This window comes from Lissotriton helveticus, chromosome 10 (genome assembly GCF_964261635.1).
Source record: "Lissotriton helveticus chromosome 10, aLisHel1.1, whole genome shotgun sequence".
NCBI lineage: Eukaryota > Metazoa > Chordata > Amphibia > Caudata > Salamandridae > Lissotriton > Lissotriton helveticus.
The window spans coordinates 426,605,103-426,624,829 of record NC_136071.1 but is presented as its reverse complement, the minus strand read 5'-3'; the positions used below and the strand labels follow the sequence as shown (position 1 = coordinate 426,624,829).

Here is a 19,727-nt window from a genome sequence, read left to right as displayed (position 1 = left end):
ACACGCTAGTGTTAATGGCCCTAGAGGCAGTGTCTGCTGCATCAAGGGCACATTTGATTGATGCATCAGTTATTAACTTCCCCTCTAAATTAAATCATTGGCCTTTTTCTTATATTGATCAGGTAAATATTGCAATAGGGTTTCTAGTTGGTCATAGTGAGCCCTATCATACCTAACAAGTAATGCTTGTGTGTTGGCTATCCGCCAGTTATTAGCAGCTTGGGCAGCCACACGTTTGCCAGAAGCATCTAATAATTTAGACTCCTTGTCCGGAGGTGGCGCATCACCAGAGGTTTTAGAGTTGGCACATTTTCTAGTGATAGTTACCACTAGGGAATCTAAAGGGAGTTGACCTTGATGTAGGCGGGATTCCTGGGAGCGGGTTTATATTTTTTGTCAATCCTTGGATTTAGAATTCTAGTTTTAACAGGGTCCTTGAATATGTCAGGGGCATGTTTAATTACACCTTTTAACATTGGCAGTGTTTGTACAGTCTTTAGTGACTGTTCAAAGGTGTCTAGTATAAAATCCTTCTCTGCGGGGTCTGAATGCATTGGGACACGATGGTATTGAGGCGCCCTATTTACATGCTGGTTAAAACCAATATGTCATCTGGGGAGGATGGCTTTGTTGGATATGCATGAGGATTAGGGCAATCTGGAGGATCTACTGGGTCACCATAATCGTCCCAATCATCCTGTGGTACGTCTGTATCGTTATCAGGGTCATCAAAAGGGTCAGTGTTGTGTCCCCCATCCCCTAAATCATCATCATCAGGGTGGTACTGGTGAGTTTGGTGGAAGTATAGGAGAGTGTGGAGGAGAGGCCGGCTTTGAAGGAAGAACAGGAAAAGAGGGTTGCAAAGGTGAAGTAGCACAGTCCTTCTTTACAGGCACTGCAGGAATGCCTGGGGGTCCAATTTTCTTTTGTTGTGTGAAACAGTAGACATGTCATGTTTTAGGGTCTATATGGAGTATTTTTAGTTTTGGCTCAATAGGATCCGGTTAAAAAAGTTCTTCCTCTTCTGTAGATACTTTCTGTGCCGATTTTTTCGGGTCCAAGCGAGGTTTGGATTTGTGCTCCAGAGCCTTGGAGGGTGTTTTCGGGTCCTTTGTCTTCGATGTGGAGGCGGAAATCCTTTTCGGTTTCGGATCAGATGCCTTTTCCTTTGACATGGGGGTGGTCGGTGCAGAGGTCTTTTTGGGAGTAGGTTGCACTCCGTGCTTCGGTGCCGATGGCCCCTGTGGGAGAGTGATATGCGGTTTGCTCAGTCCCGAGCTACCGGAAGGCTTGTCTTATCCTCGGAGCCGGGCCCGAGGGTGGGCTTTTGAAGCTTGTTTTTGTTCGCAACTGGGGCCAGCAGGCCTGGCCAAAATGGATTCCTGCAGGCCTTCCCTCTGCCCTAAATGCAAAGTACCTGAAGCTGAATTTGCACATATGACATGAACTTGCCCCATCATCGCCACTTATTGGACAGCAGTCGTCAAGATTTTTTATCTCATATGATTTAACTGACCCTTGAGCCCTTCCCCTTCTGGCACTCTTGGGTAACGTTTTGTCTCTTCCTATAATTCTTTGGTGGTTTTCAGCCATTGCTTTGCTATTGGCTAAGAGAGAGATTGCCCTTCATTGGGGTAATTAATTTCGTCCCACTACTACAGCCTGGCTCAGGAGTATTAAATAATGCGATTTATCCAAAGACCTTTGGCAACCCTTCATAACTATTTACAGACTCTAGAATCAGACATTCTAACTATATCCCCTCAATCACCTACCTACACCACTTCCTTCTGTACCACTGGCCAAGACACGGTCGACTGACATACACGGACCCCCATCGTCCTATTCCAGCCACCATTATGTTTTTAATACTTATTGTTTTGATGCATGTTAGGACATGCTAGTATTACTAATGTAAATATATTGATATCTGTAATGTCCAGCCTTCTCCTGTTACCTGAAAATAATAAAGTGTTTAAAAAAGCAAGCATTTGCAATGCAATAGGTCTTGCATTTATGAGAGTTTGAGCTATTGGCATTGTAAATGACAATGCCTTTTATTTATGTGTTGTTTTTAAAACTGCTCAATAAAAGGCATTGTCATTTACAATGTGTAGGAAGCTGACTCTGTATATCCTATACCAAAATGAGGTTTAGTGTGCACAGAGTCCAATGGAAACCCAAAGGTAGGCAGAGGCAAAAGTAGATAGCTCTCTCTTGTGGTAGTGTGGGCGAGCAGTAAGGCTTAATCAGAGGGTAGTGGTAAGCATTTGTTGTAGACACCTAATCAGCAAATGATTGAACACGCTCAAAGACTGAACTCAGAACCAATTTGCTTTGTATAAAAATTTAGAGATATTTATTTCTTAGAACCAAGCACGCCTAGAACAGGGAAGTGATTTATACTTTGCAGTAACAATACAGTTTGAATTGCAGTTGTATATGTACTTTGGTTTGGTTACAGTAGAATCACTGGAAATGAAATGCCTGAAAATATTGTACAGGTACTTAATGATGACTTTTAAATACCAGGTCATTAATATTACTTTGCAGATTACTTTTCTTACACAGTGTAGTATACCTGGATACTGCACTGGGACATTTCCTGTAAAAAGGTAAGTATACCCGTTTTGGTTATTTGTACACAGTTGTATAGACTTTTATAGATTTTCCAACTCCACACTTGAAAACTTTTCATAGAAAACAGTCAGTGTTATCCTATGGGAGGAAACAGAGTTATCAGTTAACAGGAAAGTTCTTTGTTGTGGGAGTTGGTTTCTGGGGTTGGACTAAGGGGTCTCCCAGGGTCGAGAATGCACTCTCAAAGCACCCTCAGCAGCACTAGGGCGGCCGGGTTCAGTGTTGAGGCCCAAAGTTATTCAATGGGGGATAGGGGGCCTCCGGTTGGTGGCTGCTCAAGAGAAGGCCACAACTTTGTTTGAGCAAAGGTCCTGGAATTTAGCTCAGGGCAAATGGGGGTTCAAGTTAGTACCAAAGGTACACCCCCAGTGGCACTAGGGCAGCCAGGTGCAGGGCGCCGGTGCCCTGTTACTTTCAATGGGGGTTCTCCGGTTTGCAGACACACTGGAGGCTTGGGACGAAGGTCTTCTGGGTGCGACCACCACTTCGAGAGGTAAGTTGGGATGATGTGGGTTGGTAAGACACCATTGTTTGGGCTACCCAAGCCCGTGGGGCATCGGTTGCAGGGGTGTCTTTTAGGGTCGGATCTTCTTACCAGCTCCTGTTCACGTTTGGGGGGACCGATCATCCAGATCGAGGCAGCAGGCGTCGACTGGAGGCTTGAGGCAGGTCAGGGATCACTAGATCTCGGGTTAGGATCACTGGGGAGACCTCCTTGTGGTGGTGGGCCACTCGAACTCGGGCCATGGGCATTGGGTGCAAAGTGGTGAAGACTCGCGGATTTTGCCAGAGCTAGAGTCTGTAGGTGAACAAATCCTGTGTTCACAGGAGGCAAAGTCTTTTCCTTGGAAGGCACGGCAGGTCCTCTGGGTTCTTGAGGTTGCTGGCTGCAGGACACAACAGAGTTTCGCTTCTGCAGGTTCGAGGTGGGGACAGGCCGGTAGGGCTGAGGCCAAGTCTGTGGGCATCCTGCTCTTCTTAGCTTCAGCATGGCTGTCCGGTACCTTTGTCTTTTATTTTTGGTTGTTGCTTGTCTGAGGAGCCAGGGTTCAGGGGTGCCTCTAAATACTAGACTTGGGGGCGTTATAGGTAAGTAAAAGGTTCGGACCAATGGGTCCCTTCCTTGGGGTGGGTACACCTAATATGCCACCCATGCCTCATTCTGGTTGGCAGGGTCCCCCCATCAGCAAGATGGCAGAGACTGAGAGTTGTGCTTCATCTAGCCTCCCCCACCTAAAGGGTGGGATTGGCAAAGGTGAGCACACCTCCCTTCCTCACTTGGTTTTCCTGTTGGTTCTCCCACCCAAAGTGGGGGTCAGAACCAGTGGGGACCAGTTACTGGAAGCAGCAAAAGGCCTGGGGAAGCTCACAAAAGCGGCAAGCCTTTGAAGCTTCCCCTTTGTGGACCCTGCCCATCCTGAGGGAGGAGGCTTGGCTCCTCGTCCCAGGGTGTGCATTGTTTCAGGCCCCCGAGAGCAGCATGCTCTCGACCCAGGGTCCAGAAATATGTCTTGTGGTAGCAGCTGGAGAGCAGACACTCCGCCTGGACACTAGTGCTAGGTAATTTTTCAGGGGGAATCTCTAAGATACCCTTTGCACGCATTTTTCATTAAATACCACACTGACATCAGTGTGGGTTTAATGTGCTGAGAAATTTGATACCAAACACCATATACTCCTAAAGGAATTACTGCACTTACAATGTCTAAGAATTGGCTTAGACGCTGTAGGGGTACAGGGCTCATGCACCTGTACCCTCACCACTGGTATAGTGCACCCAGCTAAAGGGGTGGCTGATCTATGCCAGGGCAGTGGGTTGTAGTCATGGCACCCAGGGATGTGTGCCTTGACAACTCTTCATTTTGTTCTGCACCAAAAGACATAGCCTGCCAAGGCAGTGTGTGAGTGTAAAGGTACAGGGCCTCTAAGGGTGGCACAATAAGTGCTGAAGCTCTTAGAGGCCTTCCCTGGTCACAGTGCCCTGGGTACCTGTGGTGCCATTAACCAGGGACTGGCTGGGCTCCTGGGCTATGTATGGCCCCGGGGACCACCACCTTTCCGGAGCGGCTTGTGAATAAAAATGAGGGGGGCTCTGTGCTCTTCTCTTGGAGCCAATTATGGTTTTGGGGCCCACCAACACCCAGGGTTAGCTCCTGCTATGTTCCCCGGGTGCCAACCCTGGTGACATAGCAGTTTGCTTTTGCTTGGCGGAAGCTGACAGGTACCGCCAAAGGAGAGCAAACATAACACTGGTGGAATCCGAGCTTCACAACAGAGTACTCTAATCTCCATCTCTCCCAGATGGCCACTCCAGCTGACGAGTAAAGCATCTGTCACTATAGTCCGCTCTGGTTGGGGAAGGGAGAGGGGTCAGTCACTGACCCAACTGCGGATCTTAACCACCACTGCAACTCTTTTCCAGTTCCCTCCCAGATCTGACCCACGTCAGAGAAACTCCACTGATGCTGGGCCCACTAGCAAGATATGCCATCACCTTTGCCACGGACAGTCGATAACAATCGACTGCTGAGTTGTCCAGCTTGTCCAAAGGGACTACTTCCTCCTCTTTGTGACCACCCCTCCACCCATGCCACCCAATTACGACAGGCTGACGTAGGACCACCTCTCCTTGCTTTGCCAGGAAGTGTGTTATTTTTTGGCCAACGAAGCTATAGAGAAGGTGCTGGCATCAGAAGTAGGTTGTGTTTGCTATCGCCACTATTTTCTGGAGCCTTAGAAGGACAGAGGCCTTCTTCGTATTCGAGACCTGCGCCTTCTCAACCTGTCCCTGAAAAAGGAGAAATTCAAGATGCTTGTGAAAGTCCGGTCTGCCCTAGACCTAGGAGAGTGGATGGTAGAGTTGGACTTACAGGTAGCATATTTCCACATTCCCATCCTGTATTTCTACATTCCCATCCTGCCTGCCCACAGACATTACCTGCGGTTCGTGAATGGCCAAGAGCACTTTCAGTTTGCCATGCTCCCCTTCGGCCTTACCAGAACCCCTCGGGTGTTCACCAAAATGATGGCGGTAGTTGCTGTGCACCTCCGGAGGTCAGGTGTTCTAATATTCCCCTTCCTTGATGATTGGCTGTTGAATGCGTGCTCGCCACAGGTAATCTGCTGCCACCTTCAGACTATCGCAAACCACCTACACTTGCTGGCGTTTCCTATCAACATGGAAAAGGCACACCTGACCCCCTCACAGATGCTCCCTTTCATCAGAGGTGTTCGGGACACAGTGCAGTTTTAAGCCTATCCTCCTCAGTGGCGTGTCCAGGATATGCAGGCTAGGATACCGATGTTTCTTTTATTTAAGTGAGATGGACTCTCCGGTTGTTGAGCCTCATGGCCTCCTGCATCCTGCTTGTAACACATTCCCATTGGCGCATGCGGACTTTGCAGTGGGACCTGAATTCCTAGTGGGCCCAGCATCAGTGGAGTTTCTCTGACATGGGTCAGATCTGGGAGGGAACTGGAAAAGAGTTGCAGTGGTGGTTAAGATCCGCAGTTGGGTCAGTGACTGACCCCTCTCCCTTCTCCAACCAGAGCGGACTATAGTGACAGATGCTTTACTCGTCAGCTGGAGTGGCCATCTGGGAGAGATGGAGATTAGAGTACTCTGTTGTGAAGCTCGGATTCCACCAGTGTTACGTTTGCTCTCATTTGGCGGTACCTGTCAGCTTCCGCCAAGCAAAAGCAAACTGCTATGTCACCAGGGTTGGCACCCGGGGAACATAGCAGGAGCTAACCCTGGGTGTTGGTGGGCCCCAAAACCATAATTGGCTCCAAGAGAAGAGCACAGAGCCCCCCTCATTTTTATTCACAAGCCGCTCCGGAAAGGTGGTGGTCCCCGGGGCCATACATAGCCCAGGAGCCCAGCCAGTCCTGGGCGCATATGATGGCTGGAGGGCAAACTAAAGGGGTTTGGAGGCTATGACTGCTGGGTGAAGGTGGACTGGCCCGACTTCTGCTACCTGTCCCATGTGGCCTGTAGGAAATGCATCATTGACCACTAAATGATTGTGAAACTTACTGGTTGTGGTGGCTGGGATTATATGGATGCCGTTGAAAGCCCATTATGTGACGTGGAAGGTGGATTGGAGTTGGCGAGGGGCCATGGAAAGGCCCAAGGACCTAGCCGTAAGCCCTGCTGTCCTTGAAGAGTCTCCAAACAGACAGGCGCTATCAAAGAGCATGCCCATGAAGGAGGCCAGGACATTCCCTGAAAAGCCAGTATTCTCAACAAGGCCCAACGCACAAGTTACTACTTGTGTAACGATATATCTGTAAGAGACATTAGTTAGTATTAGATTCCTTACCTTAGAATATCCCCAGGCGTCAGACTGGATCCGGAAATTTTTGCGTAGCAGTACCCTTGCGCGTCGGTAGGCGTCGTCTGCGGCTCCGCGTCCGTCGTCGGCGCCGTGATGACGTCGTCGGAGTACTTAGACGCCGCCTCCGCGTGCTGACGTCAGTTCTTAGACACAGCTTTTCCGCGCCAGAAACGCAGAGCCATGTTAAAAACCAACACTGGTGCCATTGAAACTAGGGCCCTGAAGGGGACAACCCTAACCCTAGATATTGGTTCGCAGAACGGGGAGGATGGGTGGGTCGGTAAGGAATCTAATACTAACTAATGTCTCTTACAGATATATCGTTACACAAGTAGTAACTTGTGCATCTGAAAGAGACACGTTAGTATTAGATTCCTTACCTTAGAATAGATACCCCAGCAATACCAACCCCGGAGGTGGGTCTGCGAACCAATACTCACACCAGAAAGTCCTGGAGGACGGAACGGCCAAAGAAGCCATCCCTCCGGACTTGGCTGTCCAGGCAGTAGTGTCTTGCAAACGTGTGCAGCGATGCCCACGTAGCTGCCTGACAGATGTCTTGTAAGGGCACACCCCTGCCCAAGGCAGTGGTAGTCGCCGTGGCTCGGGTAGAATGAGCCCGCAATCCAGCAGGGGGCTCCTTCTTAGCCAAGGAGTAGCATGCCTGGATACACAAGATGATCCACCGGGAGATGGTCCGCTTGTGCACCGCTTTCCCCTTCTTAGCGCCCACGTAACCAACAAAGAGTTGGTCATCCACCCGGAACTGGCGTGTGCGATCCAGATAAAACGAGAGCGCACGTTTTGGGTCCAGACGATGGAGCCGCTCTTCCTCTTTAGAGGGATGCGGTGGCGGAAAGAAGGTAGGCAAGGTGATAGACTGCCCAATGTGGAAGGCCGTGACGACCTTGGGCAGGAAAGATGGTTTGGTACGAAGCACCACTTTGTCCGGATGGACAGAAAGGAAAGGTGGAGTACAAGAAAGAGCCTGGAGCTCACTCACTCTCCTGGCAGAGGTGATGGCAACCAGGAAAGCAGTCTTCAAATCAGAAGGTGAAGAGGGCAATTGTGAAGTGGCTCGAAGGGAGCGCACATCAGAAAAGTCAGAACCAGGTTAAAGTCCCACTGAGGCATCACAAACGGAACAGGAGGAAAAGTGTGAGTGATGCCTTTAAGAAATCTGTTCACAATAGGGGACTTGAACAAAGAAGGCTGATCAGGTAGCCTGAGAAAGGCTGAAAGGGCAGAAAGGTAGCCCTCGATAGTGCCCAGAGCAGAGCCCTGCTGGGCAAGAGAAAGAAGGAAGAGAAGGACCTCTGAAAGAGGGGCAGCAAGAGGATCCACAGCCTTTGCTGTGCACCATGCCACAAATCTGTTCCACCTGCAGGCGTATACCGACTTTGTGGAGGGACGCCTGGCTGCCAGAATGACATTACAGACTTCAGGAGGCAAGTCAAATGGCCTCAACTGTCGCCGCTCAATCTCCAAGCATGGAGGTGGAGACTGGACAGGTTCGGGTGGAGGACCGTCCCCTGCTGCTGCGACAGAAGGTCCTCCTGAAGAGGCAGACGAACCGGGGGATCGACTGACATACTGAGTAGCTCGGGATACCAGTACCTTCGAGCCCAGTCCGGAGCCACAAGGATGACTTGGGCCCGGTCGCGCCTGATCTTCTTCAGCACTCTGGGCAGAAGTGGTATAGGCGGAAAGGCGTACAACAGACCGCAACTCCACTCGCGACGAAAAGCGTCTCCGAGCGAGTGCCGCCTTGGAAATTCCAACGCGCAGAACTGATGACATTGCGCGTTCTCTTCGGTGGCGAATAGATCTAACCAAGGCTCTCCCCATTGCTGAAAGAGGCCTTGCGCCACGTCCGAGTTCAGACGCCATTCGTGATCCATCATGCACCTGCGGCTGAGTTCGTCCGCCCTGGCGTTCAGAGAACCTGCCAGGTGTTGAACCACCAGGGTCACGCCCTGATGTTCCAGCCATTGCCAAAGGCGCAGAGCCTCCTGGCAAAGGGTCCACGACCCCACCCCGCCCTGTTTGTTGCAGTACCACATGGCGGTGGTGTTGTCCGTGAACACCTGCACTACACTCCCCCGGACAGAGGGGAGGAATGCCTTCAGTGCTAGACGAATCGCCCGAAGCTCCAACATGTTGATGTGGAGTCGAGTCTCCGCCGGAGACCAGAGGCCTCTGATCTCCGCCTCTCCCATGTGGCCTCCCCAGCCCTGGAGGGACGCGTCCGTCACAACTACGTGCTCCGGTTGGGGAAGGGAGAGGGATCTGCCGCAGACCCAATCGCGGTCCGTGAGCCACCACTGCAACTGTCTCGCAGTGCCCTCCGAGATCAGGACATGGTCGGATAGGTTTCCATGATGCTGGGCCCACTGAAACTTCAGGTCCCACTGCAGAGCCCGCATCCGCCATCTGGCGTGATGCACCAGCAGGATGCAGGAGGCCATCAGCCCCAGAAGCCGCAGCGTCAACCTGACCGAAACCCGGGATAACGGCTGAAAGATGGGAATCAGAGCCTGAATATCCCGGACCCGCTGCTCGGGTGGATAAACCCGAAACTGCACCGAGTCTAGAACCGCTCCGATGAAGAGGAGCTTCTGAGAGGGGCACAGGTGTGACTTTGGCACATTGATCGAGAACCCCAGCCGATGCAGGAGGTCTGCCGTAGTCTGGAGGTGGCTGACGACTGTCTGGGGCGTGCCCGCCTTCAACAGCCAGTCGTCGAGGTAGGGGAAGACTGAAACCCCCAACCTGCGCAGATGAGCTGCGACCACCGCCATCACCTTTGTGAACACCCGTGGGGCGCTGGTAAGGCCGAAGGGGAGCACGGTAAACTGAAAGTGCTCGTGGCCAACCGTGAACCGCAGGTAGCGCCGGTGGGCCGGCAGGACGGGGATGTGTAAATAAGCGTCCTGCAAGTCCAACGCTACCATCCAGTCCCCTGGGTCCAGGGCAGCTAAGACCTGAGCCAGTGTCAGCATTTTGAACTTCTCCTTCCGGAGGAAGCCGTTGACGTTCCGTAGGTCCAAGATAGGGCGCAGGCCCCCTTTGCCCTTCTTGGGTACCAGGAAGTAGTGGGAGTAGCAACCACACCCTACTTCTGGCCCAGGAACGCGCTCGATGGCCCCTTTGGCCAAGAGGGCCGTAACTTCCTCCTGCAGAAGTCGCAAGTGATCCCCCGATACACGGTGGTTCTGCGGTGGCATGGCTGGAGGAGTCGCCTCGAAGGGGAGGGAGTAGCCCCTTCGAACTATCTGCAGCACCCACCTGTCCGACGTGACAGTGCGCCAGTGGAGGTGGTGATGGCGAACCCTGCCCCCCACTGGCGTCACATGGGCCTGAAAGCACGGACTAGGAGGGTTTTGAGGCGGATGCTGCGGGGGAGGGTGTGGACTGACCTCGCCGCTGCCCACGACTGCCTGGACGGCGGTTCCCACGGCCGCCACCGCGTTGGGTATTGCCCTGCGGCGCGTGGCTGGCGGCACGTGCGGGCGCACCCCTTCCGTGGCCACGAAAGGAGTGATAGGCAGCCGGTTGCTGGCGTTGGCCCGAGAGGCCTAAGGACTTGGCTGTAGCCCTGGAGTCCTTAAAACGCTCAAGCGCATGGTCTGCCTTGTCGCCAAGGAGGCGACGGCCATCGAACGGCATGTCCATGAGCGTGCTCTGGACATCTGCCGAGAAGTTGGCGGATCTCAGCCAGGCGTGGCGTCTGACCGCCACCGTCGTTGCCATCGCTCTACCCAGCGAGTCAGTGGTATCCAGCCCACACCGGATGGAATACTTGGCTGCATCCCGGCCCTCCACAAGGGCTTGGCCGAGTTTGGCCCGTACCTCCAACGGACACTCTGGCAGCACTTCCGCGACCTTATCCCACACAGAGTGGGTGTAACGTCCCAAGAGGCAGGCGGTGTTGGAAGACCGCAGGCCCAAACTAATGGATGAGAAGATCTTCTTCCCATACTGGTCATACCTCTTGGATTCCCGATCCGGCGGGGCCGACGGGAATGCGGTTTGGGAATTGAAGGCCTGGATGACCAGGCTCTCGGGGGTAGGGTGGGAGGACAGAAAACATGGGTCGCCCGGGGCTGGGCGGTGGCGTCTGGCCACGTTCCTATCTACGGGCGAACCCGTAGCGGGCTTGGACCAAGTGCCCAGAAGAACGTCAGTCAAGGCCTCATTAAAGGGCAGCAGAGGCTCGGCCGAGCTTGACTGCGGTTTAAGGACCTCAGTGAGGAGGTTAGTCCTCACGGCCGCGACGGGGAGCTCAAGGTTTAAGGCCTTGGCAGCCCTCAGGAGTGCAAAAAAACGATGGATTTGGGCCCAGATCTTTTGACTGGGGGAGTGTGTGACATTGATCCACATTCAGTCCATCACTTGTTGTTTTTTGTTTTTGGCAGCCCTCATCAGCACCACACTATATGGTGCCCCCTCCTCCGAAGCCACGGTAGGAGGGGAGACAAACCCAGGGTCTGGAGAGGTGTCCAGGCCACTGGCCTCCCCAAGGTCTCCTGTCCAGTCCTCATGAGACTGACACTCCCTGGTCAGAGGGTCCTCAGACCCCTCCCAGTCCTCTCCTTCACCCATCTCCTGAAATTCAGGGTCCTCAACCAATGGGGCCTGTTCATAAAAGTGAAATTCACCCAACGGCGTCTGGAGCAGCGCCCAACGGGGCCGTCCCGACGGCCGAACAGGAATGGAAGCAGAACCGGGGTCGGCGCCGCCCAAGGACGGCGCCGGAGGCGACACCTGAGGGTCCGATGCCGGGGAGGCCGTCGGATCCACCGGCGACGAACCAGATCCCGAAGAAGGACCAGCGGCGTCCTGCGACGCCGGGCCCGAAGGCGCCGGCGGCGTCGGAACAACTGGACCCCTCGGCGCCGGGCCCGAAGGCGCCGGCGGCGTCGGGATAACAGGGACCTGCGGCGCCGGGCCCGAAGGCATCGGCGGCGTCGGGGCCGAAGCACCCGACGGCGTCGGGGCTGGAGCCGCCGACCCGCTAGGGCTCCCAGACGGGTCCGCTGGGCCCGGAGGCGCCGCGGAGCCCGTCGGAGGAGAGAGGTTCCTCATGGCCATGAGGAAGCGCTCGACCTCCTCCGGCGTCGCGTTGAGCCCAGGGACCGTAGGGTATGGGGCTGGACGCGGCGCCCGCGACTCCGACGGAGCCGCGTGGGCGGTGTCACCCGAACCCCCGGCCGCATCGCGGGGAGTCTGAGGAGCGATGACGCCGCTTGGACTTCTTGTGCCGCTTACCTGACGACGACTTCGACCCGGAGGAGTGCGGCCTACTCTCGGAGCTGTGGTGGCTCCGGGCCCGTGACCTGTCCCTCGACCTCCCATGGGATCGGGACCTCTCACGGCGCGGGGCCGACTGCCGGAGTTCGAGGCGCCTGGCTTTCGAAGAGAGGGCCCGGCAGTCGGAGCAGGCCTTGTCGTCGTGGTCGACGCCCAAACACGACAAACACACACGGTGAGGATCCGTGACCGACATCAGCCGGTCGCAATCGTCGCAATGCTTGAAGCCGGGCATCCCTATCGGCACCGTTTCGGAGTCGAGAGACTTCGAAATAGTAATCAAAAAGGATCAAAAAAGTTTAGTCAAAAATTACTAGGGTTACTGCTTTTTCCAGATCTGCGCTTGCTGGTGCGGAAAAAAGAAGAACTGACGTCAGCACGCGGAGGCGGCGTCTAAGTACTCCGACGACGTCATCACGGCGCCCACGACGGACGCGGAGCCGCAGACGACGCCTACCGACGCGCAAGGGTACTGCTACGCAAAAATTTCCGGATCCAGTCTGACGCCTGGGGATATTCTAAGGTAAGGAATCTAATACTAACGTGTCTCTTTCAGATGCCTAAGCCACAGATGAAAAAAATCGCTCAGCCCAGCGAGTCTGTCATGTTCAGCCCACATGGTCTGGTGAACCTGGCTGCATCCCTCCCATCAACAATTGCTTGGGAGAGTATGATTCGGGCCTCCTTCTAGACTTGCGCAGCCAAGTTCCAGATTGTATGAGAGTATCAGCCCAAGAGGTATGCAGTGTTTACAGACCGCAGTGCCAAGCTGGCAGAAGAGAACATCCTCTTCCCGAAGTTATCCAGCCTTTTGGATTCCACTTCTGGTGGGGTGGTAGGCAATGTTCCAGGGTTGATTTTGGAAATGGAGGCCTGAACCATCATGCTCTCCAGGGTGGCGTGTGGGGTGAAGAAACTGAGGTACCCTGGAGCAAGGCTATGATGGCAGGCAATCATCCTATGCACAGGAGCCTCTGTGCAGGGCTTGGACCAGGCCCGAGCTAGAATATCAGTAAGGGTTTCATTAAATGGGACTAATGGTCCAGTGGGGGAAACTCTGGCTGAAGCACCCCCATCAAGACGTATGTCTTGACTGTCACTGAGGGTAGCATATGGTCCAAGACCGTAGCCATTCTCCCCACCACCACTGCAAATGAGGCAACCCTCCCCGTAGCAGGGGAAAGAGACCAGGCCAGTGTCTGGGGAAGTGGGATGACAATCCCCAGTTACAACTTCGCAAATAATCACAGGACCATCAATGCGACCGTGATCTGGAGTGTCGCAGAGTTGGTCAACATTAGGCAGTGAGGAGCTTGAAAGACCTTAGGATGCATGGTGCAGCAATCCTCAGGTCTTGGTGTCATGCTCTAGCTGCAGACACCAAAGACAAACCAAGTGCGAGACTGTCACCAACATATGATGGTGACAGGCACGGCATGGCTTAAAACCGGCCTTTCTGGTGAACATCCTTCACACCAGGAGACATAGTCTGGAAAAATCTTTGACAAATGGATCAGTCAAGAAGGGATTGGGGGTAGCTATCCCTGGATCTGCGCTGGCTGGTGCGGAAAGGAAAGAATAAACGTAGGCGCGCTGGAGTGGCACCTATATAGGCACTGCACACGCCACTTCCACTGACATACAAAAACGAACACCATCTACCCGTGCGCAGGCATACTGCTCACCAAAAGTTACCAGATCCAGACTGACAAATATTCTAAGGTGAGGAATCTGCAGCTAGAAGTCTCTATGAGGATAGACAGATAGAGTTCCCTTGCTTGGGCAGTAATGTTCTGCGATTATTACTATCAGTGATGCGGGCTGCACAAATACCATATACATACACAGCATTATGAATACTGAAATTCTGGCAGTATGAAGGAAATTCCACAATTGCGAAAAAAAGGGCATTTGTGAGTTTCCCGGTGAGGACCTCGCTACAAAAGGAGGTTAGCTCTCACAAGCTTGTATGTATGTATAGCCACATATTAACATATCTTTTGCAAGAGGTTTCCAAACTTGGAAATAAAACCTATTCACTCCAGTAAATGCCAGGAATAGGTTTTCATGGAGGGAAGACAGGAGAAGGGTGTTTGGTGCTTGGCTGCTCTTTAGGGGAAAAAACCTCCATAGACATGAAAAAACTACAAAAAGCGTTTATGTGCAAATATACATTTGCATGAGAGTTAGCCCCTATGTAGAGGTTTTTACTAGGTGCAAATACCACATGCATACATTTTATGGATAGGCGCATGCCTGGAACTTCACAATTGTTGTAATACTCCAAGAGTATGAGGGATTATTTGTGAATCAGAAAATCGCTCCACATGCAGAAATACATTTCAAACTTTTTCATTGACTGGTGTGACTCAGGCCCTTAGACCTCAAAATACCACAGGTTATACAATTACAGCTCACCACTCGAACAGCAATGAGTAAAGTCCAAAGTTTGTGGTAGGTATCATCCTCACTTGTATGCTTATAATTGTCATGGACAATCAGAGTGTTTTTCATGCCAAAGTCTAGGCAAACACCATAGAAGAATACAAAAACATAAATATTTGTCCTAATGACTAAATGATTTCCCAAACTTTCTACAGTTCAACCCTGAAATGATCTGCAATTATGGTTCCTGATCCCAATGTAATGCGGACAAAAAAATCTGGAGGGGACTCTGAAATCACATTCATATTGCTCAGGTCTTGTTAGACACTCCCTTAAGTCCATCCCTGTAAAAGTGTGAATTAATGATAGATTAATGATGCAAAATAGTTATAGCTACTGCAGACTAGACCCCCTTTGAATTTATGGTAGCCCTAGCACCTAAAATAAAAAATATTTTAGCAGAAGATCCAGCAAAAAATCAAGTTGGCTTTTAAAGGCTACAAACCTGGTCGTCTTTGGGAGGGCGACCACGTTTACGTGGACCCTGCTTTTCCAATCCTTTCAGATGGGACTTCGAACCACGGTTGGTTGAAAGCAGAATCTTCTTCCTGTTAGCAGAGAGGATTTTCTTTCTTTCAGCGGTGAGAATCTTTTTCTTCCCGTCGCCAGTAAGAAACTTCTTCCCATGAGCAGCGAGATTTTTCTTCTTCTTACTGTCAGTAGTGAGCATCTTCTTCTTCTTCTTCCCTTCAGCACTAAGCAGCTTCTTCCCATTAGCAGCAATAATTTTCTTCTTCCCACTGGCATTAAGTACTTTCTTCTTCCCTTCAATGACAACCTTTTTCTTCTTCCCTTCAGCAGTGAGAACTTTTTTCTTCTTTAAGTCAGCAGAGAGAAGTTTTTTTTTCTTAGCATTGGTAGAGAGAATCTTCTTACTGAGAATCTTCTTTCCATCTGCAGTAAGAATCTTCTTGGTTCCAGTTTTCTTTTTGCCACTGGCAGTGAGAGTTTTCTTACCGAGTATCTTCTTTTTTCCTGCAGCTGTGAGAAGTTTTTTCTTACCTTCAGCGGAAAGCACCTTCTTTTTTATAGTACTAGCAAGCAGCTTCTTTTTTATTTCCCTGGCAAGAATCTTCTTCTTCATTTCACTGGAGATAGTCTTCTTCTTCAAGGCCCCACTCGCCTTTTTCACTTTACTCTCAAGCTTCCGCTTCTCGGATGATGGTATTTTCTTGGTTTTCTCCTCACTGGAATTGCGTCTTTTTTTCTCTTCTGTGGACGACTGCAAATAAAACAAAATAGGATTGTGGTGGGCTATATGGCAAGGAATGGTTCTGAAACTAAATCCTATTCATATGAGAAACTGTAAAATGGAAAGAGCAAATAAAAGGTGGTAAAGCCACATCTTATGTTTGGCATACCTGTTCTTTGGCCTGTTCCTTGGCTAGCTCCCTGGCCTTGGCTTTCTTTAGAAACTCCTCTACAGCATCAACAGCTTGCTGGAACCGCTTACCCTTCGCAGCCTTCATCATCTCCTCCTTGTGGGCATGGTAAGGCTTCAACTGTTCCACCCTAATCCAGGCGCTGAAAAAAACAGAAGTGACATCTTAAGTGCTTATGTTAACCAAGAAAATCTCTTGCATTCTCAGAGTCCAACTTGTATAAGAAAAGCTCAGCTTATTAAAACGTGAAACATCTGTATAAGAGATTTCAGATGTATAAACAAATAACATGCTGTTACCATCACAGTGAAGAATGGCAGTGAAGGTAACATTGGTAACAATATTGCTCTCGGGGGTAGTCTTGTAGGTCAGCTGGTATAAAGGGGCACAGAGATTAAATCAGTTAAACAGAAGCTTCACAATAAAGTTCAGTAAACAGTATGTGTACTTATCAGTATTTACTTTTACAGCACAGAACTTTACAACTTCAGACACAATTGTACCAGTTTAAGTGACAATTTCGCTCTATGTGGTGACGTGGCTCACCATATGTGATGAATTTGCGACTTCCAAATGCAGTTACACACTATGCAGATTAAGAAAAATAAAGCAACAGGGCAGCAAGGAGTAAGAGACAGTGAGACGGGGAAACAAAACATGAATGAAAAGTGAGAAGTGAAAGAAAATGTAATGCACTTGAATTTATGTAGCGCTTACTACCCCTGACGAGGATTAGTGGTGAATTAGTATAGGGAAATATAAAAGTAATTTGAGTGGTGGATATGTTAGTCCGTTATTTGGATTTAGAATGCTAGTGGAGGGATAGTAGATGGGAAAGGTTTGCATTTATATAGCACTTGCTGCCCCTCATGGGGTGTCGACGCACTTTTCAGTGAGTAGTACACTATTCTGCATCCCAAAATAGGATTAGTGGGCAATTTTTTATTGAGAAATATGAAATTAATTTGAGAGGTGAACATGTTAGTCTGTTATTTGGATTGAATAGCAATAGTGGAGGGAAGGGTCTTGAATTTGGTTATCTTTTTGGTTTTTGGGAGTAGGAGGTGGTTTCTGATGAGTAAAGAGGAGGTGGAGTGAGAAGAGTCGGAGGGAAAGGTTTAGAAAGGCATGCGGGGGAGATCTGAATAGTAAAAAAGGTATAAGATGATGCAAGGAGAGGTAGTGGAGGGAAGATACTAGAAAGGGTTATTTTGGGGAGGTATAGGATATACTGAGAGCGGTGTAGGGTGAGAACGAATAGTTTTCTTACCTGTCGGTGTAGTTTTGCAGCTTGAAGATCTTTCTGGATTCACTATGCTGTGCATTATTCCGCGGTCTTGTGGTTGGGTCCGGATTCGTAGTCTTTTCTTTGGTTTTTTTTTTTTTTTTTCCTTAGCCCAGGTGGGCGTCGGCGTCACACCCCCATGGGTGTATTTCCGGTGACGTCGGCATGCTTCCTGCGGAAGCTCCCACTCTTGGGCGCCATCTTCGGGTTCTTTTTTTCCGTGTTTCTTTTCGTTTCCGAAGTAATGGCAATGTTCTATTTAGTTGGTATTTTACCGCTTTGTACTTTTTTTTTTTTTTTTAACCTTTCTTTTGTTAACCACCTCTTCTCTCTCCAGCCTCATCTTTCTGGCGGAGGTAGGTGGGTTCGCTAGTGAATCCAGAAAGATCTTCAAGCTGCAAAACTACACCGACAGGTAAGAAAACTATTCGTTTTGCAGCGTGAATCTTTCTGGATTCACTATGCTGTGCATAGATTTCGTAGCGGTTTCTCATTTCTGTGGCGGTTGGGTGGAAGATGAGCGTTGGGTATTGAATATGTGCTGTAGCACCTTCTGTCCAACTTGAGCTTCCTTGTTCATCTGTATGTCCACACAGTAGTGCTTCGTGAACGTGTGCACCGAAGCCCATGTTGCCGCCAGGCATATGTCTTGTATGGGTGTGTTAGCCAGGAAGGCTATTGTGGCACCCTTTTTCCTAGTGGAGTGGGCACGTGTCCCCTCTGCTAGCTCTTGTCCTGCACGCTTGTGGCAGAGTTGGATTGTCTGTGCGATCCATCGTGCAATTGTCTTTTTGGTTACTGCTTTTCCCATGTAACTGTTGGCAAATGACACAAAGAACTGTTTTGTTTTCCTGTGTCCCTTCGTCCTTTCGATGTAGTGCATGACTGCCCTTCTGGCGTCCAGGGTGTGCAGAGCTCGCTCAGCGGCAGTTGTTGGTTTTTGGAAAAAACTCGGTATCTGTATAGACTGGTTCATGTGGAATTTAGATACCACCTTCGGCATGAAGTTTGGGTCAGTCCTCATCACAACCCTGTCATTGTGTATTTGTATGTAGGGTTCTTGTAGCGTCAGAGCCTGAAGCTCGCTTACTCTGCGTAGGGACGTTATTGCAACCAGAAAAGCTGTTTTCATAGTCAGCATCTTTAAGGACGCCTTGTGGAGCGGTTCAAAGGGCTCTTTCACGAGTTCCGTTAGGACTATGTTCAAGTTCCATGCAGGTGGCGGCACCCGCTTGGGCGGTGCGATCCTTTTCGCCCCTTCTAGGAATCTCTTCACCACCTGTGATGTGAAGAAACTCCTGCACGTTTCACCCCTTGTGTAGGCGACTATTGCTGCTAAGTGAACTCTCAAGGAGGATGAGCTAAGGTTCTTCTCTAGCAAGTGCGTCAGGTACTTTAGCACTGTGGAGTCCCTCTTCATTTTATTGTGAAGTCTTTCTTGTCTACACCATATTGTGAACCTCTTCCATTTCGCAACATAGCACTTCCGAGTGCTAGGCCTTCTTGCCTCCCGCAGGACCTTCAGTGTACTTTCTGGCAACCTTAAATGTGCGAACTCTATGTCCTCAGGAGCCACGCTACTAGGCTCATGCTCTCTGGCTCTGGGTGCAGCACCTCTCCGTTCTGCATGGAGAGTAAGTCTTTCCTCCTGCTGAATCTGTGGGGTGCACACTGTGTCATCTCCATGATCTGCGAGTACCATGTCTGCCTCGCCCACTGTGGTGCGACCAGTATCAGTGTCATGTTGCTCGCTCTGCACTTGCTCAGTACTCTGTGCATCAGTGGTATCGGGGGAAAGGCGTAGGCAAATGTCCCTGACCAATCTATCCATAGGGCATTCCCCAGTGACCCCTCCTCGGGCTGCCTGGATGCGAAGTTTCGGCATTTTGCATTCTGGCGTGTGGCAAACAGGTCCACCGATGGAGTTCCCCATCTGTCGAATAGGTGCCTTGTCTCCTGAGCATTGACCTCCCACTCGTGGGATGCTGAAGTCTGCCTGCTGAGCCAATCAGCTTGTATGTTGTCCTTCCCTGGCAGGTGTATGGCCAGCAGGTCTATCTTGAGAGGGATTGCCCACCTCCATATCTCCTGTGCTAGCGTTGAAAGCGGGGCTGACTGGGTGCCCCCCTGCTTGTTGATGTAGAACATCGCAGTGGTATTGTCTGTTTGTATCAACACTTTGTGATTGTACAGTCTTGTCTGGAAGGCTTTCAGTGCAAGGAAGATTGTCTTCAATTCTAAGTAATTGATGTGTTTTGTGGCATCCGTCGGTGTCCACAGTCCTCTCACCTTGAGCTCCTCCATGTGAGAGCCCCATCCCTTCAG

At 50.7% G+C, this 19,727-nt stretch overlaps 1 protein-coding gene across 1 annotated transcript in view; it reads right to left on the bottom strand.

Annotated features, from left to right (window-relative positions):
- Positions 1–19,727, bottom strand: part of GLYR1 (glyoxylate reductase 1 homolog) — a 529,972-nt gene that overhangs the window by 362,288 nt on the left and 147,957 nt on the right. The window contains exons 4-5 of the mRNA XM_078662916.1: positions 16,097–16,259; positions 15,181–15,957 (exon numbers count right to left, since the gene is read on the bottom strand). Of these exons, the coding sequence (XP_078519042.1) occupies positions 15,181–15,957; positions 16,097–16,259 (940 nt within the window). The remainder of the gene's footprint in view (positions 1–15,180; positions 15,958–16,096; positions 16,260–19,727) is intronic.